This window comes from Neoarius graeffei, chromosome 8 (genome assembly GCF_027579695.1).
Source record: "Neoarius graeffei isolate fNeoGra1 chromosome 8, fNeoGra1.pri, whole genome shotgun sequence".
Taxonomy (NCBI): domain Eukaryota; kingdom Metazoa; phylum Chordata; class Actinopteri; order Siluriformes; family Ariidae; genus Neoarius; species Neoarius graeffei.
The window spans coordinates 60,271,045-60,296,780 of NC_083576.1; the positions used below are offsets into that span (position 1 = coordinate 60,271,045).

The following is a 25,736-nucleotide window of genomic DNA, read 5'->3' on the forward strand; positions in this document are numbered from 1 at the left end:
TGCATGTTCTCCCCGTGTCTGCGTGGGTTTCCTCTGGGTGCTCCGGTTTCCCCCACAGTCCAAAGACATGCAGGTTAGGTTAACTGGTGACTCTAAATTGACCGTAGGTGTGAATGTGAGTGTGAATGGTTGGTTGTCTCTATGTGTCAGCCCTGTGATGACCTGGCGACTTGTCCAGGGTGTACCCCGCCTCTCGCCCATAGTCAGCTGGGATAGGCTCCAGCTTACCCACAACCCTGCACAGGATAAGCGGATACGGATAATGGATGGATGGATGTATTTGTTTACTCTATTTCTGATTTGCATGGGATTTTTACCTGAATAAATTCTGTCTATCTCTATATCTAGAGTTCTTCAGTCAGCTTATAATATTGAATTCGTAATGCTTGTGTACTTCATAAAATGTAGCCTGATGTTATTTTAGCTATGACTTCTATGTAGCTTGCTATATGACAAATAGTGATACTTAGCCGGGTGCCTTTTATGTCCGATGGGGATCCTACTCAGGCCATATGGGGTAGCCACATTCGGTCATTTTCTATGGATGCAAATTAAAAATTTTCACCACCCTAAAAAAAACTACTGGGTCTAACCTGGCCACATGTGATGGCTACAGCCACACAGGGTAATATAATATCATCCCACATTCTACCTTTGCACCTTATTAGTTTGTTGCACAGTTTATCATTTATAGTCATCTATACGATCATACTCAAATAATTGACACGAGACAGTTTATTTGCTTTAACCTTACGTTTTATATGAATTGCACACATTTTAACACTGTAGGGTTGTGAAAGCTATGTTTGTTTGTCAGTAATCATGTGTTTCTTTGTTTGAGCTTTCGTTGAGTTGCCTTCAGCGTTGGGGAGCGGTCCCTTCCTGGTTGCACAAAAGGTGTGGCTAAGGACAGAGGAGAGCTAAATCTTAGTGCCTGCTCATTCGGCCTGCACAACAGAAAAAGGGACTCGTTGCACCTCCCTAAGTGCAGGACTGCTCTAGCTCAGAACTCGTTTCCTTACAGAGGTATAAAAATCTGAAACTTGTTGCCCGATGAGATAAAGAGTTGCTCTTCAGGAGCCTCTTTTAAGCGCCAGCTGAGAAAACACTTGCTGAGTGATTGGTTTACAAGTTAATATTTACATATTGGAATTTATGGCAGTATTTTAACCAATAATCATAGTTAACTGTAGGTTTATTATTATTAATTTATGAGTAGTTTTAGGGGCAACATGGTGGTGTAGTGTGTTGCCTCACAGCAAGAAGGTCCTGGGTTCGAGCCCAGCAGCCGACGAGGGCCTTTCTGTGTGGAGTTTGCATGTTCTCCCCGTGTCCGTGTGGGTTTCCTCCGGGTGCTCCGGTTTCCCCCCCACAGTCCAAAGACATGCAGGTTAGGTTAACTGGTGGCTCTAAATTGACCGTAGGTGTGAATGTGAGTGTGAATGGTTGCCTATGTGTCAGCCCTGCGATGACCTGGCGACTTGTCCAGGGTGTACCCCGCCTTTCGCCCGTAGTCAGCTGGGATAGGCTCCAGCTTGCTTGCGACCCTGTAGGATAGGATAAGCGGCTACAGATAATGGATGGATGGAGTTGTTTTAGTGATTTATTGAATTGTAAATTAGGATTTATATATAGATCTCATCTCATTATCTGTAGCCGCTTTATCCTGTTCTACAGGGTTGCAGGCAAGCTGGAGCCTATCCCAGCTGACTACGGGTGAAAGGCGGGGTACACCCTGGACAAGTCGCCAGGTCATCACAGGGCTGACACATAGACACAGACAACCATTCACACTCACATTCACACCTACGCTCAATTTAGAGTCACCAGTTAACCTAACCTGCATGTCTTTGGACTGTGGGGGAAACCGGAGCACCCAGAGGAAACCCACACGGACATGGGGAGAATATGCAAACTCCGCACAGAAAGGCCCTCGCCGGCCACGGGGCTCGAACCCGGACCTTCTTGCTGTGAGGCGACAGTGCTAACCACTACACCACCGTGCCGCCTTATATATAGATACATATATTAATTTTCTTCTTCATTATATTGTAAATTGGATATGAAGATCCCGTCTGGGAATCCAATAAAGTCTTTTGTGTTTGTCAAGGCCGTACCACGTCTCACCATGTGCCTGAGGGGGATTTTGGCTTTAGTTAGTTTTGCTTTGTATCTGTTTGTAGTCAGTGTTTACTTTATTTACCCCTTTTGTGTTATTTGGTTTAGCCAAGCCGCTATATACGTTTCCTTTTGTCTCATTGTGGGAGGTCAGTTTTTGTTCTGTTAACATCATGTCAGATGTCTGTGTCTCAAGTCACGTTATATTTTGTTGACCTCTTTTATAGGCCTAGTTATTATTAATTTTGGTCTTTGTAAACTTTTTAAACATTTTTTGGGTAAATAAAACTCTGCCCTTAGAACCAAAAAGTCCTTTGTCCTCTTGCCGTGCTGTTTGGTCCCTGACACCACCTCGCTGTTAAAAAGTCTGGTGACACTACTGATCTAGGCATTTATTTGCAAGTCATCAACAAACTCCAAGAAAGCAGTGTGAAATAAACAGACTCGTGTGTATTCTATGCAACAGGACTTTCATAGCAAACGCTGATCCTCATAATGGACTGTTTGAAGCCTGAAGTATGAATGACACCAAGCTCAAACATTACCGGTAATGGGATAACCAGAATGCACTGGATTGTTAGTGTGAAAATCCTGTCTGAAACCAAATTGTTCAGAAAGCCAGAGTTTGAGGTGAATTGTGTTAGGAAAAGTGGGGCATAGAACTAGAGAGAAAAATACTTTTTTTTTTCCCCCTTAATATTTATATTATTATTTTCACTCAGAATACTCATGTGTAACATCATATACAAATCATTCTGAAAAGGGTTGCGCTCCTAAAAAAAAAAATATATTAGGCTGTGAATCTAAAAGAAGTTGCTGGAAGAGAGTGAACTTGGACATCACCCTCTGTCCGTTTCCAGGAAACTCTAACAGCTAGCCAACACAGCCGGAACTCTGACGGTGTGTGTGTGTGTGGGGAGGGGGGAAAGAGTGAATGGATGGCATAATCAACACTACCAAAAGTGTGCATGGGCAAGTTGGTGTGTGTAATATTAGACATGGATACAAGTGCTTGAGTGAGTGTTTGTGAGCCTCATATGTTGTGTGAGATTCAATTAGTATTGACGTCATGCTGAGACATCAAGCAGAAAGCTTTATCTGAAAGCTTTTTTGTGTGTTGCCTCTTTATCTCACACACAATTTAGAAACCTAGATTCAGCTCGCAAGCGTCTTTTCTTCGGTCTGTTCAGAAACGTACAAAACGGCTGAGGGAATTGTAACCACAGCGATTTGTCAGCCGTCGGGTTTATTTTTTCCAGGACAACCGGGTTAAATCTAATTTTCTTCATACATCCTTTTGCATTGTCTTGGCTTCAGCCATCCGCCTCTTAAACGCATTGCTTAACTGAATGAGATATTGGAGCTTAAATAACATTTTACGTCTGTGTTCTCGGCAGCAGAGGGCTGCACAGCGTCATTGATTCAGGTCTGTCTCCCCAGAGCTTTGATCAATAGCGCATCCTGGTTAATAGCAGCTCCAGTGTAAACCTGTCTGCTGCACTCTACCTTATGCAACACTGTACAGATGTAGAGGGGGAGTGATGAGGGAAGCATGTGTGCTCTACCATGACAAGGGTGAGTTTGAGTCAAACAGGCTGTTCGAGCCAGAGGGGTGGTTTTTTTACTGTATGTGTGTGTGCGTGAGAGAGAGGCATGACTGGCGTGTAATGTGGGGAATTGCTGACTCAGTAGGAAGGCCAGAGCTCTGAGAGCTTCTGTTTACATCTCCCTAAGGACTTGACTCAAGGACATTGTTTGTTAAATGATGTTTTAGTGTGTGACCATGTGCGTGTGTGTGTTGGGGGCATGTTTTTAGATTTTGGTGGGGACCAATTCTTCACACAAGGAGAGTAATATCTGACAGTTTTGACCTCATGGGGATATTTGGCTTAGTCCTCATGAGGAAAACTGCTTTTAAAAAACTTCAGCTTTTATTTTAAAAGCTAGAAGAGTCCAAAGGTTACTTTTTGGTTACTGAGGTGAAGGTTGGGGTTATTGTAGGTCTAGGAATAGCATCAGTTAGCTGCATAACTATGTCAGTGGAAGGTCCTTACAAGAATAGTAAGACAAACGTGTGTGTGTGTGTGTGTGTGTGTGTGTGTGTGTGTGTGTGTGTGTGTGTGTGTGTGTTTATACTACTGAGGACCATAAATCTTTGTTTACGATTGTGTATCCTTGTGAGGACCAAGTGTCCCCATAAGGATAGTAAAATCTGACAATTTCAACCTTGTGAGGACATTTGGAGGGTCCCCACAAGAAAATTGCTGTTGTGTTTTTTAAACAAAAATTAAACAAACAAACAAAAAAAAGAGCCAAAAAGCTTCCTTTTTATTACTGAGGTTAAGGTCGGGGTTAGGTTTAGGTGCAGGCACAGCATTAATTAACTGCTCTAGTAATGATGTCAATGGAAGGTCCTCACAAGGATAGCGAGACAAGTGTGTGTGTGTGTGTGTGTGTGTGTGTGTGTGTGTGTTTGAGAGGCCTTTCTTCCCAGAATGTTCCTGTCCTGTTCATTGTCCTATGATGCTCATTACATAATATCATGATGTAATATCGTCATACACAGTCGTAAACAAAGATTTACTGTGCCGCTGTCCCCTGCAGCTGTGGCCTTTGACACAGATGACACAGGGCCTGTGGAAAATATAAAAATACACACCGAACTTTCATCGCAGCTCTAAAAATGCACTCCTGAATGTGTTGTGGAACACTACAAATAGGCGATGAGTTTGGGTCCATTTGTCGCTTAGAGGGAAAGGAGTTATTTTGTATTGACTGATCGCCTTTATCCTCATCTCATCTCATCTCATTATCTCTAGTTGCTTTGTCCTTCTACAGGGTCGCAGGCAAGCTGGAGCCTATCCCAGCTGACTATGGGCGAAAGGCGGGGTACACCCTGGACAAGTCGCCAGGTCATCACAGGGCTGACACATAGACACAGACAACCATTCACACTCACATTCACACCTACGCTCAATTTAGAGTCACCAGTTAACCTAACCTGCATGTCTTTGGACTGTGGGGGAAACCGGAGCACCCGGAGGAAACCCACGCGGACACGGGGAGAACATTCAAACTCTGCACAGAAAGGCCCTCGCCGGCCACGGGGCTCGAACCCGGACCTTCTTGCTGTGAGGCGACAGCGCTAACCACTACACCACTGTGCCGCCCCACCTTTATCCTATAATGACCTTTTTTATCCTGATGTGAGTGGTCTGTCAGTGGGCATGAGGACTCGTGTGAGTGAAGAGTTTGACAGGTATGAAAATGATGTAAATCCTATGTTATGGTGTCCACAGTAAGCCAATCTGAACCCAATTAAAACACCTAGGGGAGATTTTGGACTGGTGTGTTGGAGAATGCTCTCTACCACCATCATCAAAACACCAATCTTTTAGGGAAAATGGTGTTCAGTACTGCAGTACAGTTCCACTGACTTGTACAATCTATGCCAAGTTGCTTTAAAGCTCTTCTTGGGACTAGTTGCCCAATAACTTACTAAAACACTTCATTTAGTTTGTCCATCTGGATGTATGGAATGCAATATTGAGGATAGAGTGCCCTCTAGAGGTATAACTTGTCATTGATTTTATTAGCTCACTGCTCCATTAAACCAGCAGATGGTAGTGTGATGTAAGCTCTTCAGTCAGGTAAGGCTTTATAAGAGCTATTGCTTGTATAAAGAAGTATGTGATGTTTGGTTGGATGTTACTTGATATATCATTGAGTATACTGTAAGTGTTGCTGGAATTATAAGCAATCTAATATCGACCCAACGTCAATCCTGTGGTCAGAAATTGACACTGATGATGGACTAGAAGACGTTTATCAGAAGTTAATAGAAAAATCATGAGCTATAGTCTCCAGCTGTAAACCAATATGCAAGACCAACAAGATGGATGTCTGATAAAATGGCCAGTTAGTTTATACGGTGCAACACTGCTGCACCTCAAGCACAGGCACTAACAACACACACACACACGCGACCATCTTACTATCATTGTTGTTCTGAGGTTGAACCAACATCCAAATAATATTGAATCAGCGACAGTCCTGTGGAGGTCCATCTGATTCTGTCGAGAAGGTTCAGGGGAGCTGACAAATGGTGCATGACAACAGATGAAGCCTCCACTCAGTAAATACATAGTCACTGTTGTTATTGATAAAATTGCCAACTATTGTACATACAATGTGTTTTAAATATAATCCGTTTATGATGTAATATGTAATTAATATAGCACATATTATCCATTCTTTATTATTCTTTATCTTAATTGGATATGTACAGTACTGTGCAAAAGTCTTGGCGCCCTTTTTTTTGGGGGGGGGGGGGGGGGTGCATACAAACTTTGTTCTAGATTTCTATTTTATGACTTCTACATTATCGAGTCAGTACAAAAACATTTTAGAGTTCCAAACGTTCTTTTCCCAGCACAAAATTAAATGTTACAGGAAAAAAAAAAGTTTGTATCTGAGCAGCATATTACACAAGAGACCACTTTTCAGATTAAAAACGAAGACATAATGAAGGCTGCTGGGTTTTGCTGCAAAAGTAAGAAGTGAGTGTGACAGTCAGTGTCCAGAAGAACTGTGGCTGGTTCTGCAAGATGCTCAGTAAAACCTACAGCTCATTTCCTTATCAACTGCACTAAGTGTACCTGAGACTACTATTTTTTTAAAGGTAGACTGCCTTTCAGATTTTTCAAGTGTAGGTCATAAAAAGAATTTTCCCCGACACCCAATTATTTTTGTTTAGTGGACCGAAAGCTACTGAATTCGAATCGCAGACTTCCAATTTTATAAAAAAAAATTTTTTTAATAGAACAATTGATGAATTTAGGGCCACATGGCCCTAAATTCTCAACTATTTTTTCTTGCTTCACCATGACCCAAATCAAGATACTACGTCATGCATCACATGGTGGGCTTTCCCCGTTCGCGCAAGGCATTGTGGGATACAAATTTGAAGCAGGAGAGAAAAACAGAGGTCGTGAGTGTGCGAATGAAGCGTGAAAGACCGACTACAGTAACGGAAAGCAAGAAGAAAAGACGTTATGTTGCGAAGGAAAGAAAACGCAGGACCAAACTAATAAATAGCGGCAGTCACTGAGCACCTCGGTGTGGTCAGCTGTTCGTTTAGCAACAGAATGATGGAATGGTCAGTGTACGGTCAAGGTAAACCTGTAGATGGCAGGTTTTAGACACCTCACGTACACCACTCTGCTGCATACACTGCCATATTGCAACACTGGATGCTGCATGATGGAAAACCCAACAGAAGAAGGTAAACCTGCGCATGTGCACACAGACTTCATCTGTCTGCTTGACTGCACGAAGCGAGCGATTTCATGCACATTATTTGCAAGGGAATCCCCTCAAATTAAATAACTTCCCAGCCACAGAATGTTTTTTTAAAGATATTACAGTAATAAACATATCACAATGACCACATTTGAAGAAACTAAATTTTACCGATTTCATGAAATTGAAAGGCCGTCTAGCTTTAAAGCAAAGGGTCGTCTCACACCAAATCTTGACTTTGTTTCATTTATTATGGCTTACTACTGTTAATAGTATTTTATTTTTTATTTTTTTTTAAATGTTGAAACTTTTTCATTATTTTTTTAAGCCATTTTTGGTCGACAGCATTTCTTTACATGTACCTAAGACTTTTGCACAGTTACTGTAGGTTCATTTCTAAATCATTTATATACTATAATCTTTTAATTGATTGTTTTCCAATAACACAGTGCCACAAAATATTTTATTCCTCTTATAGTTTAGCAGTTTGCCCACAATTACAAGTTTTACTTTTCTAACCATTTCTGTTTACATTTAATGTTGTGGAACATCCATAAGACAAGTTAGTTCTTGTTATCACTTAGGTTACAGAAGAAATAAATCACCTGCCTCTCTCTCTCTCTCTCTCTCTCTCTGACTTATTAGTGAGAAACTTGAATGTTAAATATATTTTTGTGTTTATTATCAGTTTTGAGTCATGTTACTATAAAGCCTGCCTGCACTACTGTCAAAGCTGCAGTTCTGGAAAATTAATCATCATCTGACCAATCAGAACAAAAAAAAATCAGCACTGCTGTTGTGCAAGAGCAAATAAATTTAAATACCTAACAGAAATTATTGATACTTAGTGAATTATTACTAAGAATTATGTATACATTAAGGTGTTACTGCATACACTGCCACAAACAATATCTTCGCTCATGGCTTCTCAGGGAGTTTTTCCTTGCCACAGTCACCTCAGCCTTGCTTATTAGGGATACATTTATAAATTCACGTTTAAATTTTATATCCGGAATGTATGTATTTCTGTAAAGCTGCTTTGCGACAATATCTATTGTTAAAAGTGTGATACAAATACACTTGAATTGAATTGAATCGTCTTCGTTTTATGTTCAATTTTACTTTTACACACCTCACGTGCACCCTCAGACACACTTCCTTGTAGGCTTTTCCAGTCAGATTTATTCCTCTCTATAGGACAGCACTGTGTCTCTGGCTAATACATGATGAACACCATATGGCACCGACTGCTCGTGTCCGTCACTCATGCTCACTGTAGCGTGGGGTTCCTGTTCACACCCCAACACCAATATTTCCCTCCCACTCTGCTGCTACATATGCCCATCTTCATGTAAGAGCTGGATTAAGTAATCGTACATCAACATCTTGTCAGTATTTCAGGTTACATGCTTGCACTGTTTCTGTAAGGAGTTAGATGATTACCGTATTACTGTACTGATCTGACATCAGCGAAATCAAAAGTAGTGCCAAAGTGAAAAGTAAGCTTTTTCCTGTTGGACTAAATATTGTGTTCTAGCTTACACGATGCCTGATTAATTTGATCTGCCTCAGAGGGAGTATTCTCCCACATGCTATTCCTCTGTTGTCTAACTCATTCAAGTCAATACAGAGTAAATAGAGTGTTTATAGCGTAACTCCGTGCGTATATCAGACACCAAACTCTGCTCGTCTTAAAAAGATGGCATAGCTTAAACAGCCCCTGGGTTTTGGGGGTTGGGTATTAGTGAAAGTATAATGTAGGAAAAGCGAGAAATTTAGTAAGACAGAGCGAGAAATCAAGAAAACCAGAGCGGGTGGTCAGAGTCAGGTCATCTGTCGACAGCTTGGCTACCTCCCTGTGATCTCCGGTGGCAGCTGCTCAGCCAAATGAGATTGTCCTGCAGATTACAGGGTGTGTGTCAGGGGCAGGCAAGATTGGGATGAGCTGGAAAAAAATGCATAGTATTATGGTAATGCTCATAGACGACTGCTGTAACATGGCTCGTAGGCATACGCCTTTCTGTCCTGTTTACATCTGCCTCCACTCTGTTGAAATATTCATCATTAGACTTGAGCAATTCTGCTGAAACCCAGACAGGCTCCTGTTCTTCTGACTGCCAGTGTGAAGACTCCTTTTACAGTTGACGGACAGAAAAAGAGGCAAAATAGTAATCAGCGATGGCTGTGATTACAGATAATAGCTACAGGAGTCTATCTACAATTAGGAAATTACAGTAATAAATGGAATTTAGACAGTGGGTGGAAAATATTTTTAAAAGACCACCCTACAAGCAAGAGCATGTGTCTTGACTCTACATGCGTTTTATCCAAATTTTTTTTTAAATCATTATTAAAAGTATAATCATGCATTATCATTTCACTGGTACAAGGGCGAAACCCTCCACTGTGCCGAAATGAAAAGTAGAATAATTATTCCGAGAAGGTGTCGTTGTTACACATCGTGGTTAATAAATATATGGAAATTCCCAGGAATGTAGTCCTTATTCATGGCACCTATTAAAATCATATTTACATGAATGTCAGCAGCGCAGCTCGCAACAGCATATTCGGACTCCAACTCATCAAATAAGCAAGTAATTTCACTGCTAATTTTCAGTGTCCAGGCTGTTAACCTCGTTGTTGGAAAGGATGTTTGGATGCGCTTGAAGTACATTAGGATAGATATGAGAGACATTATGATGTTTATGATTTTTAATGATCCAATTATTGTCGACAGCGTTTGAGCTGCATAGCAATGTTGCACCACCAGCAGTTTCCTAGCAACCAGTGTGATGGTAAAGTATTTCTCCCAGAGCAGTGCCATAGCTGTTACACTCGGAGTTGAGGGGAAGCTGCTATGAAACACTGAATGGAAAGCCTTTTTTTTTTTTTCTCCCCAGCACTATGTACTGTACAGTTTTGAGCATTTGTACATGACAGGAGTAACATTCACACTTATGATTTAAAAGGTTGCTGCACTGATGGCTTGTCATCATGCAGTATGCGTTTTGTGTACAGTATTAGGCTGATAAAGTGTAAATGTCATGAACAGAGAGATGGAGTGACCTGATCACGGCTTTACCTGGAATGGTTTTATACGTAAACTCAGCTGGGCTCTAGGCTCCATTTAATGCATTCAACCCACCCACCCCAAAAAAAAAAACATACACATCCATCTGCTTGTACTGCTTTCTCTATGCATCTTCCCCCACTCTCTCAACCATCCAATCATAACACTTTTTATTTCAGTCTTGTAGTTTACATCTTGGATAAATGTGCTGTTGTTTTATATTGCCAGCTTTGATAAATATAAAATACACCACAATACCCATGCTGTGTGTAACAGCTACGGTAGAGCAGATAAAATTCCTCACCTGTAAAGAGATTTTCTTTCAGTCTTGCAGATGGTTTGCCGTGCAAATCCTATTACTGTGAGCACTTTAAGGCAGCCCCATCTGGCAGAACTGTACAAACAAACAGCTTTTTGAATGCAGCTTTATATTCTAGTTAACGATAATAACCATCCCACACATAACCTTCCACCATTAATAGCCTGAACAAAATGTGCTCGTTTTACCAGAAAATCTCGTTCAATCAGAACAAAATCAATAATGAGCTATTGACAGACCACACCATGGCTTTTGTCATGCAGCGTCCAGTATGTTTGTCTACAGAAGCTGACATTTGGAGGCTGCATGCACCCGAAGGCAGGTATTGAGATGGTCAGGCTATTACTAAATATCAATACAAGAAATTGGCCATGACGTAAATATCCATCCATCCATTATCTGTAGCCGCTTATACTGTTCTACAGGGTCGCAGGCAAGCTGGAGCCTATCCCAGCTGACTACGGGCGAGAGGCGGGGTACACCCTGGACAAGTCGCCAGGTCATCGCAGGGCGACATAAATATCACGATGGTGTAATTGTTCCTCGTGTTGTGTGGCGCTTCCTTGATGCACATCACAACCTTAAGCGTATCAAAAAACTCTTATAGGAACATCGATAGGTGTTTGAAATTATTTGAAAATAAATCCCTGTAGTTTTTAGCACGTAGTGGGGGGAAACCAAAACATGGGACCTCAAGACTGCATGATATGAAGAAAAACGAACAAAGTGCTGAAAATCAGCAGCATGATTCCTTTATGACTGCCTTACACTGGGTTATATGCTTCTTCCTAACATTATGATTGAAATAGAGGTAAGTAGTGAAAGCACTGTGTATTTTTGGAGACAGGGTGCTGAGACATGAGCAAGCTTAAGATGGTTGTACTTAAAGCACTACCTCCTGATCTTAATCTGCTTCTGCTGCTACGTTTCTGATTTCTTTCTAATTACGCTGCACGTGTAGCTGAAATACTTATTCACGCTCACTGCATTTCTTTTTCACTCTATTTCAGTCATTGTCTTTTTCTTAATTGTTTTCTATCCCGTCCTTCCCTCTATCTTTTTATAGCCAGACAGACAAGATACCAATCCACCCTGTTGATCATTAGAAAATGCCAGGTGGGATTTATCATCAGCTGTAGCTTCCCCCTTTCTTGACAGAAAATTATTGATTTTTTGCCACCCTTTTTAAATAATGATAAAGGTTGCGTTCAGGGCTGAGGCAGGCTTGAAGGAAAGCAGTAGGGTCTGTAGGTTTGAACAAGAATCTACACAACGTTTTGAAAGAAGGCTTTTGTTGAACCAAAATGGTTCTTCGTTGTTTAAATTGAGATCAAAATGAAGATATACAACTACTATAATTTAAACTCGGATTAATCCAGCAACATGTCTTAGACACCACTAAATTGGTAGTCACCTAGCTCAGGAAAAAAAGATTATATATATATATATATATATATATATATATATATATATATATATATATATATATATATATATATATATATATATATATGAGTGATTCCACGCTTATGGGTACTGAAATGGGGACATGAACTTATTTTTAAAAATTCACCTAAAACCATTTCTTTTTTTTACCATCAGGTCACAAAACATGTAATCTTTAATAATGATATGTTAAAAGATAACTTTAATTTTCTGAGATGTAATAAAAACATATTTATATGCCAAAGTCAGAACGTAACAGAAGTGTTGTGGACATATATATTCTCAATTTTAACAATATAGAATTACTTTTTGAAACATAGGAAGGTGATGTTTTAGCAAATATAATTAATAAACATGTGTAGTAGAATAAACATACACATTCTTTCAATAAGATTAACATGGTATATAGCTAGATTGTAATTAATTTGTAACAGACGCGAGATGGACAGTTGTAACAGAAGTAATGTAACAGACATCATTTTGGAACTCATAGGCTTGACTTTGGCATATAAATGTTTTTATTACATCTCAGAAAATTAAAGTTATCTTTTAACATATTCATTAAAGATTACATGTTTTGTGACCTGATGGTAAAAAAAGAAATGGTTTTAGGTGAATAAGTTCATGTCCCCATTTCAGTACCCATAAGCGTGGAATCACTCATATATAAATTTTTTTTTTTTAAATTAAAAAAGGTATTTTGTTTTTTTTTTTTGCAAATTTGCAGAACAGAGAATATAACATGCACTGTGTCAATATTGACTCTCGTTTACTTGTTTTGTCTGTGCATTCATTCATTATTCATTCATCTTCAGTAAGCGCTTTATCCAGGTCAGAGTCATGGTGGAGCCAGAGCCTATTCTGGGAACACTCGGCATGAGTTGGGAATACACCCTGAGTGAGAGACCAGTCCACACATTTAGAGTAGTCAATCCAACTACTTGCATCATTTTTGGGAGGTGGGAGGAAACCAGGAAACCCACATGGACACAGTGAGAACATTTAAAATATCATGAAGAAGTTCAATATTTTCCATCAGTTTTGTCTCGTCTCATTATCTCTAGCCGCTTTATCCTGTTCTACAGGGTCACAGGCAAGCTGGAGCCTATCCCAGCTGACTACGGGCGAAAGGCGGGGTACACCCTGGACAAGTCGCCAGGTCATCACAGGGCTGACACATAGACACAGACAACCATTCACACTCACATTTACACCTACGGTCAATTTAGAGTCGCCAGTTAACCTAACCTGCATGTCTTTGGACTGTGGGGGAAACCAGAGCACCCGGAGGAAACCCACACGGACACGGGGAGAACATGCAAACTCCACACAGAAAGGCCCTCGCCGGCCCCGGGGCTCGAACCCAGACCTTCTTGCTGTGAGGCGACAGCGCTAACCACTACACCACCGTGCCGCCCATCAGTTATGTAAGAAAGTGAAAATTTAATATATTCTAGACTCATTACACGTAAACTAAAATGTTTCAAGCATTTTTCCTATTGTAATTTTGACAATTATGGCCTATAGTGCAAAAAATAAAAAATATATCTCAAAATATTAGAACATTTCATTTCGAGTTTGAGTAAAACAGTATAAATACAGTGTATCTCTTGGTCTAGTTCAGTACATGCAACCACAATCATGGGGAAGACTGCTGACTTGACAATTGTCCAGAAGATGATCATCGATACCCTCCACAAGGAGGGTAAGTCACAGAAGGTCATTACTGAAAAGGCTGGCTGGAAAAGGTGCACAAGCAACATGGATGACCGCAGCCTTGAGAGGGTTGTCAAAAAAAGTGGCTTCAGGAACTTGGGAGAGCTTCACAAGGAGTGGACTGAGGCTGGTATCAGTGCATCAAGAGCCGCCATGCACAGACGTCTTCAGAAAAGGGGCTATAACCATCACATTCCTACTATCAAGCCACTCCTGAATTAGAATTCACACTCCAAGCCAATCCAAAGTCCTCTTTTCAAATAAAAGTAAATTTTGCATTTCATTTGGAAATCAAGGTCCTAGAGTCTGGAGGAAGAGTGGAGAGGCACAGAATCCAAGGTGTTTGTGTTAAGTCCAATGTGAAGTTTCCACAGTCTGTGATGATTTGGGGTGCCATGTCATCTGCTGCTGTTGGTGCACTGTGTTTCATCAAGTCCAAAGTCAATGCAACCGTCTACCAGGAGATTTTAAAGCACATCATGCTTCTATCCGCTGACAAGCTTTATGGAGATGTCGATTTCCTTTTCCAGTAGGACTCGGCTCCTGCCCACAGTGGCAAAACTACTACCAAATGGTTTGCTGGCCATGATATTACTGTGCTTCACTGGCCAGCTAACTCACCTGACCTGAACCCCATAGAGAATCTATGGAGTATTGTCAAGAGGAAGATGAGAAACACCCGACCCAAAAATACAGACGAGCTGAAGGCTGCTATCAAGGCAACCTGGGCTTCAATAACACCTCAGCAATGCCACAGGCTGATCACCTCCCCATCATGCCGCACTGATGCAGTAATTCGTGGTAAAGGAGCCTCAACCAAGTACTGAGTGAATAAATGAAGATACTTTTCAGAAGTGGGATATTTCTGTATTGTAAATCCTTTTTTGATTGATGTTAGGAAATATTCTAATAATCTGAGATACTGAATTTCTGCTTTTCATGAGCTATAAGCCATAATCATCATCAAAATTAAAACAAAAAAAAGCCTTGAAATATTTCTCTTTGTGTAATGAATGTAGAATAGATGTAAGTTTACCTTTTTGAATTAAGTTACAAAAAAAAATGAACTTTTTCACAATATTCTGATTGTTTGAGATGCACTAGTACACACAACCTCCACATAGGCAATAACCCAAGTTTAGGATTGAACTCGAAAGTCAAGTTTATTTTTATAGCACTTTTAACAATATACGGCAACGGTGGCAAGGAAAAACTCCCTCAGACGACATGAGGAAGAAACCTCAAGAGGAACCAGACTCAAAAGGGAACCCATCCTCATTTGGGTGATAACAGACGTGATTTATAAATAACTTGCTTCTATAACAGTGTCCTATATAGTCACAAAGTATAACTGTGAAACCAGGAAATTCATAACATGAAGTCTGTTTTGTTGAAGTTATAAACTGTTCATTGATGGAAACTTGAGCACAAAACTGTTCATGACAAACGCAGTCCTAAAGTTAGCAAGTCAACTGTCATCCTCAGCCATAAAAGCATTACTGTAAGTGTCCAGAGCAGGCCTGGAATTTCGTCATTTTAGGGGCAAGGCCACTTGGCCTTTTTGTGCTGTCAATTTTTTGAGGGCACGAAGGCCAAAAGCCAGGGCACCAAGGCCTTAAAATAAAACAATGATTTTAAGTTCACGTCTATAATGAATTTAATTTAAGGACTAATGACTCTTCTGAGGAAGATTGGAGTCTCAGTCGAAACTATCAAGCAGGTAAAGAAACATCTACACTATTATGTCTGAAGATAAAATATTGAACACATCTAAACTTATCAATCCATCACTCACTTCAAAAATTGTAAAACTTATTAAACCTATATCCTCCCATAATTTTTGTTCAGTTGACACCGAATGTGCAAGAGCATCTTCAGACTGTACTACTACGCAGATTTTTGATTAATCAAAATTGAGCCTGGAGTACATCAAAATGTTTGACTGTAAATGGAACATATACTAGCATGTATATGAAAATGAATAAAAGTAAATGTTGATGTTGTAATGACGCCAAAAACAATTAGATAAAATCTCTTGCAATGGTGATCTCGTCAAGATGGCAGCAGTTACACTTTGGTTAAACAGCAAAAAGAAACATACAATACTAGTAACAAAACAGTGCTAACTGCATAGATTAAAAAAGTGGCTATGAACAGACAACAGCACATATCACGTATCATATTACGGCAGGAACAAGCAGTAGTAACATTCATGACCTTACGTTTAAAGCTCGACAAAGGAAAAACTTGACAGCAAGCTAATTAGCATTTGTTATCGGCTACAGTCGGTACTCGGCACATTAAAAGTGGGTCAACGTTGTAACGACATAACGTTACTGTACAAGCAATGCTTATTTAACGGTAACAAACTTGAGGCCTATATGTTGAAATTCCTATCTTATTCGTTCGTTAATTTATCACACAGTCTTACCTCAGTCAACTTCTTTCCTCCTTCCGTGAAAATTCAACGTCTCAGACGCGGACACAAGTGGGTGGGGGATGCGTTTGATTAAGTCTCCTGGTTGGCTGGTGATAGATTGGTGTCATTTATAGCACGTCGGAGCGGTTCATGCCAGGCTCGAGTCCGATCCACCACTGATGAGTTGCCCAATAAGAATCCAGAATGTCATCAAAAGACGTATTTTTTCTCAATAGACGTAGGTAATGTTAAAGCCTATTGGCAGTCACGAGGCAGACTACAAAACCGCAAAACCGCAGGGCATCAAGGCCACTGTGGCCTTACGGCAGATATTATTTTCCAAGGGCACAAGACCAAATTGAGAGGGCACGAGGGAATTCCTGCCCTGATCCAGAGCATCTTCCAAGTGCAACTTTTGACTGTCCATATGGGGCCGTCCTCCATAGGAGCAATGTGATGAGACTCCAGCCAGACGTAGTGCATCAGGATGGATCAGGCAGGGCCGAGGAGCAGAAGAGGTCAGCATCTCGATCTCAGGATCAACATGTAACTCAGAGGGACAGATGGGGGGGAACGCAGGTTGTTAGAAATGATGGCATTATGAAGCAGAAATGTTACCTGCTGCACCACAATGTTGCATTGTCTCATGTATATTTAGGAAATGTACATACACACTCGAGGTTTGTTTAAAGATTTAATTTTATTAAATTGTAACTCTTCAATTTTTGTAGTTAATAGCAGCTTATTCAGCTATATCTTCATTTCTATTCAGCCAAGCTTTAATTTATTTTTTCACAATTTCCAGCATTATGTCCTGTGAGTACATTTATAGGGTGGTTGCCGTGCTTAAACTAAAATAGCCATTTTTTAAAAATCATGGTTTAATATGTTACACAAAAAATCAAAATAGATGATGTAGAAAAGCTCTGCATTCCAGGTAAGGTCTCTTACACCTTGGATGGGACGTCAGGCTATCACAGGACTACACACACACACTATGAGTTGCCAATTCCCTCACTGGCATGTTTCTGGGAGAATGTGATAAACACTATTTTGTTGTAAGTTGGGTAAAATACATAAAGATTACATATACAACAATCTCCTTCTGTCTAGAATTATAACTCTGTAACATACAGAAGCTGTTTGGAATGTCTGAAAACAAATAGTTTTTTGTTTTACGACTATTCCATGGTCCATTACAACTTGACTGAATCATTACATTGATATACAGTGCCTTGCAAAAGTATTCCTCCCCCTTGGTGTTTGTCCTATTTTCTTGCATTACAAGCTGGAATTAAAATGGATTTTTGGAAGGTTAGCATCATTTGATTTACACAACATGCCTACCACTTTAAAGGTGCAAAAAAAATATTTTTTTATTGTGACACAAACGATAATTAAGATGAAAAAACAGAAATCTGGAGTGTGCATAGGTATTCACCCCCTTTCATTTGAAACCCTAAATAAGAGCTGGTCCAACCGATTCACTTCATAAGTCACATAATTAGTTGATTAAGATCCACCTGTATGCAATAAGTGTCACATGATCTATCACATGATGTCTCTATAAATCAACCTGTTCTGGAAGGACTCTGACTCTGCAACACTACTAAGCAAGCAACATGAAAACCAAGGAGCACTCCAAACAGGTCAGAGACAAAGTTGTGGAGAAGTATAGATCAGGGTTGGGTTATAAACAAATATCCCAAACTTTGAATATCCCAGGGAGCACCATTAAATCAATTATAGCAAAATGGAAAGAATATGGCACCACTACAAACCTGACAAGATAAGGCCGCCCACCAAAACTCACAGACCGGGCAAGGAGGGCCTTAATCAGAGATGCAACAAAGACACCAAAGATAACACTGAAGGAGCTGCAAAGATCCACAGCAGATATGTGAGTATCTGTCCATAGGACCATATTAAGCTGTACACCCCACAGAGTGGGGCTTTATGGAAGAGTGGCCAGAAAAAGGCCATTGCTGAAGAAAACACCATTTGAAGTTTGCCCAACAGCATGTGGCAGACTCCCCAAACACACGGAAGAACATTCTCTGGTCAAATGAGACAAAAATTGAACTTTTTGGCCATCATGGGAAATGCCATGTGTGGCACAAACCCAACACCCTGAGAACACCATCCCTACAATGAAGCATGGTGGTGGCAGCATCAAGCTGTGGGGATGTTTTTCATCTGCAGGGACAGGAAAGTTGGTCAAGACTGAAGAAAAGATGGATGGCAGTACATATAGGGCAATTCTGGAGGAAAACCTGTTTGAGTCAGCCAGAAGTTTCAGACTGGGACGAAGATTCACGTTCCAGCAGGACAATGACACTAAACATACTGCTAAAGCTACACTGGAGTGGTTTAAAGGGAAACATTTTAAATGTCTTGGAATGGCCTAGTCAAAGCCCAAACCTCAGTCCAATTGAGAATTTGTGGCATAACTTGAAGATTGCTGTACACCAACACAACTCCTCTAACTTGAAGGAGTTGGAGCAGTTTTGCCTCGAGGAATGGGCAAAAATCCCAGTGGCTAGATGTGGTAAGCTAATAGAGACATACCCCAAGAGACTTGCAGCTGTAATTGCAGCAAAAGGTGGCTCTACAAAGTATTGACTTTGGGGAGTGAATACCTGTGCAAACTCCAGATTTCAGTTTTTTCATCTTAATTATTGTTTGTGTCACAATAAAAAAAAAAAAAACATTGTGCACCTTTAAAGTGGTAGGCATGTTGTGTAAATCAAATGGTCCTAACCCTCCAAAAATCCATTTTAATTCCAGCTTGTAATACAACAAAACAGGACAAACACCAAGGGGGATGAATACTTTTGCAAGGCACTGTAACTTCCACTCTTAACCACACTACATTTACCAAGCAGTGTCTGAGCAGTGATAATTCTGGCCTGCGTTCACTGTTGGAGAACTATTTATAAGGCCACAGGATGCGTAATACACCATAAACCAGTGCGCAGACTCATTTCATCCAGCAGATACTGACACTGGTAAAGGTGCACGCATTGAGCAGTAATTTAACAAACATATACTGTATCTGTTCCATATGGCAGTATGTGCAATTTTGACTTGTAAATCAGATTCTTTTTAGGCAATGCCGTCAGGCAGATTAGCGCAAGTAAAATATGCAGAAGACTACAGCTTTAAAAAATGAGTACAGTGTCCTGCAGAGTCTTATATTAAAAGCATCATGCAAATGAAATTGTCCTAGAGTTACAGCGCTAAAGGCAAGCTTCATAAGCCAATTAATCAGTGTCTGGTCTGCCATCACTTTTTAAGGAGGGGCACGGTGCTAAAAAGAAATCTATCTCAAATCTATGGATCATGGGCTTTTTTTTCAATTGGTGTCTGTGTTGTGCCTTTTCTTTCAGTATTTTCAGGGGAAATGTGTATTAATTACGGCAGTGTGTGTAAAGCTTACAGTAAAACAAAGATTAGTATTTATTGTGGGTTGATGGAGCTAGAGGGGCGGCACAGTGGTGTAGTGGTTCGCATTGTCACCTCAGAGCAAGAAGGTCCTGGGTCCGAGCCCAGCGGCTGGCGAGGGCCTTTCTGTGTGGAGTTTGCATGTTCTCCCCGTGTCTGCGTGGGTTTCGTCCGGGTATTCCGGTTTCCCCTACAGTCCAAAGACATGCAGGTTAGGTTAATTGGTGGCTCTAAATTGACCGTAGGTGTGAGTGTGAATGGTTGTTTGTCTCTGTGTCAGCCCTGCGATGATCTGGTGACTTACCCAGGGTGTATCCCGCCTTTCGCCCGTAGTCAGCTGGGATAGGCTCCAGCTTGCCTGCGACCCTGTAGAACAGGATAAGCGGCTACAAATAATGGATAATGGTGGAGCTAGAATATCATCATCATCACTAAATCACTTTACCCTGGTCAGTGTTGCTGCACATCCTGATCCTATCCAGCGACCACTGCGGCCGAGGCAGTATACTCAGGATGGGATGCAGCACATACATTCATTTATTAGACGCTCTTATCCAGTGCGATGTATGACATACCCAGAGCATAGCAGTTGGGGGATAGGTGCCTTGCTCAAGGGCACTTCAGCCAGTCCTGCTGGTCCAGGGAATCGAACCTTTTGGTCCCAAAGCTGCTTCCTCTAACCATTCCCTATTCACACTTAGGTGGCAGTTTAGCATCTATCTACTGGCAAGTTTTTTAGAGGTGGGAGGAAACCAGAGAACATGCATATGAAACGTCACACAGACAGTAACCCAAGCTCAGGATGTGAATGACCCTGGAGCTGTGAGACAACACTACTGCTCAGTTTGGACTATGTGACTTATCCATCCCTCCATTACCTGTAGCCGCTTATCCTGCTCTACAGGGTTGCAGGCAAGCTGGAGCCTATCCCAGCTGACTATGGGCGAGAGGCAGGGTACACCCTGGACAAGTCACCAGGTCATCGCAGGGCCGACACAGAGACAAACAACCATTCACATTCACACCTACGGTCAATTTAGAGCCACCAATTAACCTAACCTGCATGTCTTTGGACTGTAGGGGAAACCGGAGCACCCGGAGGAAACCCCCACAGACACGGGGAGAACATGCAAACTCCACACAGAAAGGCCTTCATCTGCCACTGTTCTCGAACCCAGGACCTTCTTGCTGTGAGGCGACAGTGCTTACCACTACACCACCATACCACCTCCTATATGACTCATCCATCCATCCATTATCTGTAGCCACTTATCCTGTTCTACAGAGTCGCAGGCAAGCTGGAGCCTATCCCGGCTAACTATGGGCGAGAGGCGGGGTACACCCTGGACAAGGGCTGACATAGACACAAACAACCATTCACACTCACATTCACACCTATGGTCAATTTAGAGCCACCAATTAGCCTAACCTGCATGTCTTTGGACTGTATGGAAAACCGGAATACCCGGACGAAACCCACACAGACATGGGGAGAACATGCAAACTCCACACAGAAAGGCCCTCATCGGCCACTGTTCTCGAACCCAGGACCTTCTTGCTGTGAGGCGACAGTGCGAACCACTACACCACCATACCGCCTCCTATATGACTCATCCATCCATTATCTGTAGCCACTTATCCTGTTCTACAGAGTCGCAGGCAAGCTGGAGCCTATCCCGGCTAACTATGGGCGAGAGGCGGGGTACACCCTGGACAAGGGCTGACATAAACACAAACAACCATTCACACACTCATTCACACCTACGGTCAATTTAGAGTCACCAGTTAACCTAACCTGCATGTCTTTGGACTGTACGGAAAACCGGAATACCCGGACGAAACCCACGCAGACACGGGGAGAACATGCAAACTCCACACAGAAAGGCCCTCATCGGCCACTGTTCTCGAACCCAGGACCTTCTTGCTGTGAGGCGACAGTGCTGACCACTACACCACCATACCGCCTCCTATATGACTCATCCAGCCATCCATTATCTGTAGCCACTTATCCTGTTCTACAGAGTCGCAGGCAAGCTGGAGCCTATCCCAGCTAACTATGGGCAAGAGGTGGGGTACACCCTGGACAAGGGCTGACATAAACACAAACAACCATTCACACTCGCATTCACACCTATGGTCAATTTAGAGCCACCAATTAGCCTAACCTGCAGGTCTTTGGACTGTAGGAAACCTACGCAGACACGGAGAGAACATGCAAACTCCACACAGAAAGGCCCTTGCCGGCTGCTGGGCTCGAACCCAGGACCTTCTTGCTCTGAGGCGACAGTGCTATGTGACTTATAATTCACAAAATAAACGTATTCTCTGTGTGTGAAATTGTGCTGCTGGACAGTTCTTGACTGAATTCTCAATGAGAATGAAATGATATCAGCTCCATCCTGTGTAGTGCAGTGTGTGTGTGTGTGTGTGTGTGTGTGTGTCGAACACACGTGCTGTCACTTCAGCGCTGGACAGCGCCGCGGTGAGTGGGCGGGGCCACTCGGGCACTGCTGCTGGTTGGAGGGAGGCTTCCTGCACTGTTTTTTCACTCTTAGGATACGAATAATAATAAGAACAAGAATAAAAATAAAAACCTGAATAGCGGCTCCATTATGAGGTTCGGATTAGATCAGGTCGAAACATGAGATGTGAGACGAGCTATCGGATCTGTAGGATTTGTCGCGTTGACTCCGCCCCCTCTGCACTCCAGAAGGTGGAAAATCCCTTCTTAACTCAAATCCTCATTTCCGCCTCCAGTGCCCTTCATTCACAACGCGTCGTGCTGTTTCTTCCAGGCTTATTATTATTATTATTATTATTATTATTATTATTATTAAGAAAGCCCAGATCTAGTGGTTGGTGCTTCACCAAGAAGTGCTTCCCTATACTTCTTCACTTGAAGATGAATAGCTGAGCTGCTTTTGATCTAACCGCACACCACTGCGTGCCTCTTTGATCAGCGGTTTTCCAGTGGATGCTCCCTGAGGCAGCACGAGCTGATCCGCCACTGCCAGCTGTGAACTCATTGGTACTGAAGACAGATGTTGCAGACATGAGGAGCAGCGCGATGGAGCCGCTGATCGCATGCTGATGTTTGCGTCCACGATGGATTCTTGTATGTCCGCCTTAAGCTTCCGATTTAACGGCATCATAAATGGAGGAGGAGAGTGACAACCGCAAGATCAACAACAGCTTCCTTCGGGATCACAACTATGCAACAGAAGGTGGGTCGAAATCAGTGAACCTGTGATGCGTTTCAATCATGTCAGGTGTTGGGCACGGCGTCATGTCATGGATGGTCATAGATGAGGTAGAGGCTAAATGAGGCTGCACTGTGATGAGGCTACATGTTGCGCACACGCACACACACACGACCCCGCCTTGTTTGTCCACGTTTCTTTACAGAATCTGGGCAAATATAGCTGGAGTTCCGGATAAATCTGCGCCACTGCAAGGATGGTCCAGATCATGATTATGGAATGAAGTGTATGTAGGATTGAAGCTGTAAGAAATATGGACTAGAGTGGTCATATCATATATCATATGGCTCCTTTTGCACATTCCGATCTTGGGTGTCACTGTGACACCATTCACCACTGGCAGAGTGACTCAGATGTTGCATTGCAGAGATCTAGCGGCTGGTTTTGCGTCGACACTCTGGTATGGACGGACAGGATCCCATTCTGGATCAAGATCAACTCTGAGTTAATCTATGAAGAACCTAGATGTGATGCATTGATGATGATGATTTGAAATTACATATTAATTTGGCATTAGGATGAAAATTCAGATCAGATCTTATGTTAAAAAAAAAAACATTGGGATGATGTTTGCTGTGACATGATCATGGATCTTGCACGGCCTGTCGCAAGTGCTATAAATCGATATGCTGTCTGTCGAACATCACTGCCTGCATTAGAAGTAAAACATCATTTTCATCACCATCGTCATCGGATTTATCCTGGTCAGGGTCTCAGTGGGTGCGAGGCAGGGACACACCCTGAATGGAACACCATTGCAGGGCACCGTACACACACACACACACACACACACACACACACACATTCCGACACTCTGAAAATTTAGCATAGATTATTCGCCTTGGAGGACGGAAACCGGAGAACATAAAGGAAATCCACATGGATATAGAAGACAGTAGCTGGAAGACAGAGACTGCATACAAATAGTAATCTAAGCTCAGATTTGAACCAGCATGTTAATTGTCTTGTATTAGCAGTCTCTTAAATTGACAATAGGTCTAAAATTAGACTTTGTGCTAAATGTGAAAGTGGATGCGGACCAGCGTATCTCCATGCACAGAGCTCAGATAGGGTCAGATCACTGGTCCTTACTAAGCAGAGGGCACCTTTCTGATCATTGATTAACAGCATTGGGAGCTTTTGTAAAACGGAGCCAGTGGAAAGATGCAATCAGCAGGCTGCAAGCTCAGAAGCTCTGTGTTTATGACCCCTCTGAGGGGCCCCAGGCCAGTCTGTAAATCAGACTTGTAACTCTTAGTCTCATACATACATGCACAGCATGAGCAGCCTGCACCCCACCAGCTCTAAATGCCCTGGGCTGTCTGTCTGAGGCATATGCATGCTGATAGTCTGTGAGTTTGTTGTAGGAATTGAACACTGAATGGCTATTTGAGGTTGGCTGCATTAAGTGGAATATACCGTATAAGATAAATGCGGTTGCTTCTTCTAGTGGGTTAGTTTGTACTGTATACATGGTTAATCTCAAGGCTGGGCATTGTTCTGAGTCGATAGTTTAAAAGGTCCGGGTCCCAATTGTCATAGCTAAATTTAATCTTACGTACCAGCCTTATTAGCCCTCCCTCCACACACACACCAACATTATTCTCTGTAATCGGACGTAAAGATTTTTCCAGTGTACTAATTACATTATAGTCATGGTCAGCTCTTTCCTCTGTAGCCACGTCCTGGTGCATTTGTTGACTTTTAATATACTCATTAAATGCAGTGCTCACAGTATTATAGTCTGAAAGTTCAGAGACTGGCAAGATCTATATCCTCCTCATCTCCTTTGTGCAGTAATTCACTGACTGGACAACTAATATGATGATGTTATCTGCCCAGTGTGGACATCCTGAGGCTGTGGATGCTTCACATTATAATGACGTAGGCACTTTGACACTTTGTGCTATAGAAATATACACACAGGCATTACTGGATTTTTAGGATGGTGCCCTAGATTGACGTGAAAGAAGAATTCTCCAGTGAGATCGCTCATACCTCAGTGTAATGCACAGGAGATTTGGCTGTACACACAGAGATAATTGCATGTATTGCTCTTTAAAATGGCAGTATATGATCATACTGATTCAATTGACCTTTCTCTGCACACAATCAGTGCAAGTGACTAGATGACCCAATAAGGTGACCTCACAAAATACACCCCCAGCATGTTGTCTGATTTACTAAAGTGCCACAGTCCAGGTAATTCAATTTCATGAGGTAACTTTGTAACCCCACTAGTGCTTCCTGAAGTCCCAGACCTAATAAAGTACTGACAGGCATCCCATAGGATATAGAGGGTAAAAACGAGGTATGTAAATGTGCTTGAAATTACTAGTATGCCCTCTATTAGCGTTTCCCTCTTGTATTAATCAGTGAAGAAACATATCAAATTATCACATGATCATTAGAGGTGCATAAAGACATTTTACATATTGCCTCGGTGTTAATATTTAATGAATGACCTCTAAAAGCTGTGTTGATTTGAAGTAAAATCAGCTCAAATATTTGCTTTTGTTGTAGAGCCTAGGATATTAATTCCTCCAAATGATAGTCATGGGAGTCATAGGAGCTTTCTCAGGGGTAACATATGCACAGAGCACTGCCACGTCTTTGCATTCGTAAAGTAGGATTAATTTGGTA

The 25,736-nt window shown here is 41.8% G+C and overlaps 1 protein-coding gene across 2 annotated transcripts in view; it reads left to right on the top strand.

Moving 5' to 3' along the window:
• LOC132890759 (serine/threonine-protein phosphatase 2A 55 kDa regulatory subunit B beta isoform) overlaps nt 1-25,736 on the top strand; it is a 116,349-nt gene that overhangs the window by 34,675 nt on the left and 55,938 nt on the right. Inside the window, exon 1 of one of the 2 annotated variants that reach the window (XM_060927948.1) lies at nt 22,988-23,057. The exons of the other annotated variant lie outside the window; for it this stretch is intronic. Within the exon in view, the coding sequence (XP_060783931.1) occupies nt 22,988-23,057 (70 nt within the window). Of the gene's footprint in view, nt 1-22,987; nt 23,058-25,736 lie in introns of those variants that run through there. 2 annotated transcript variants of the gene reach the window in all.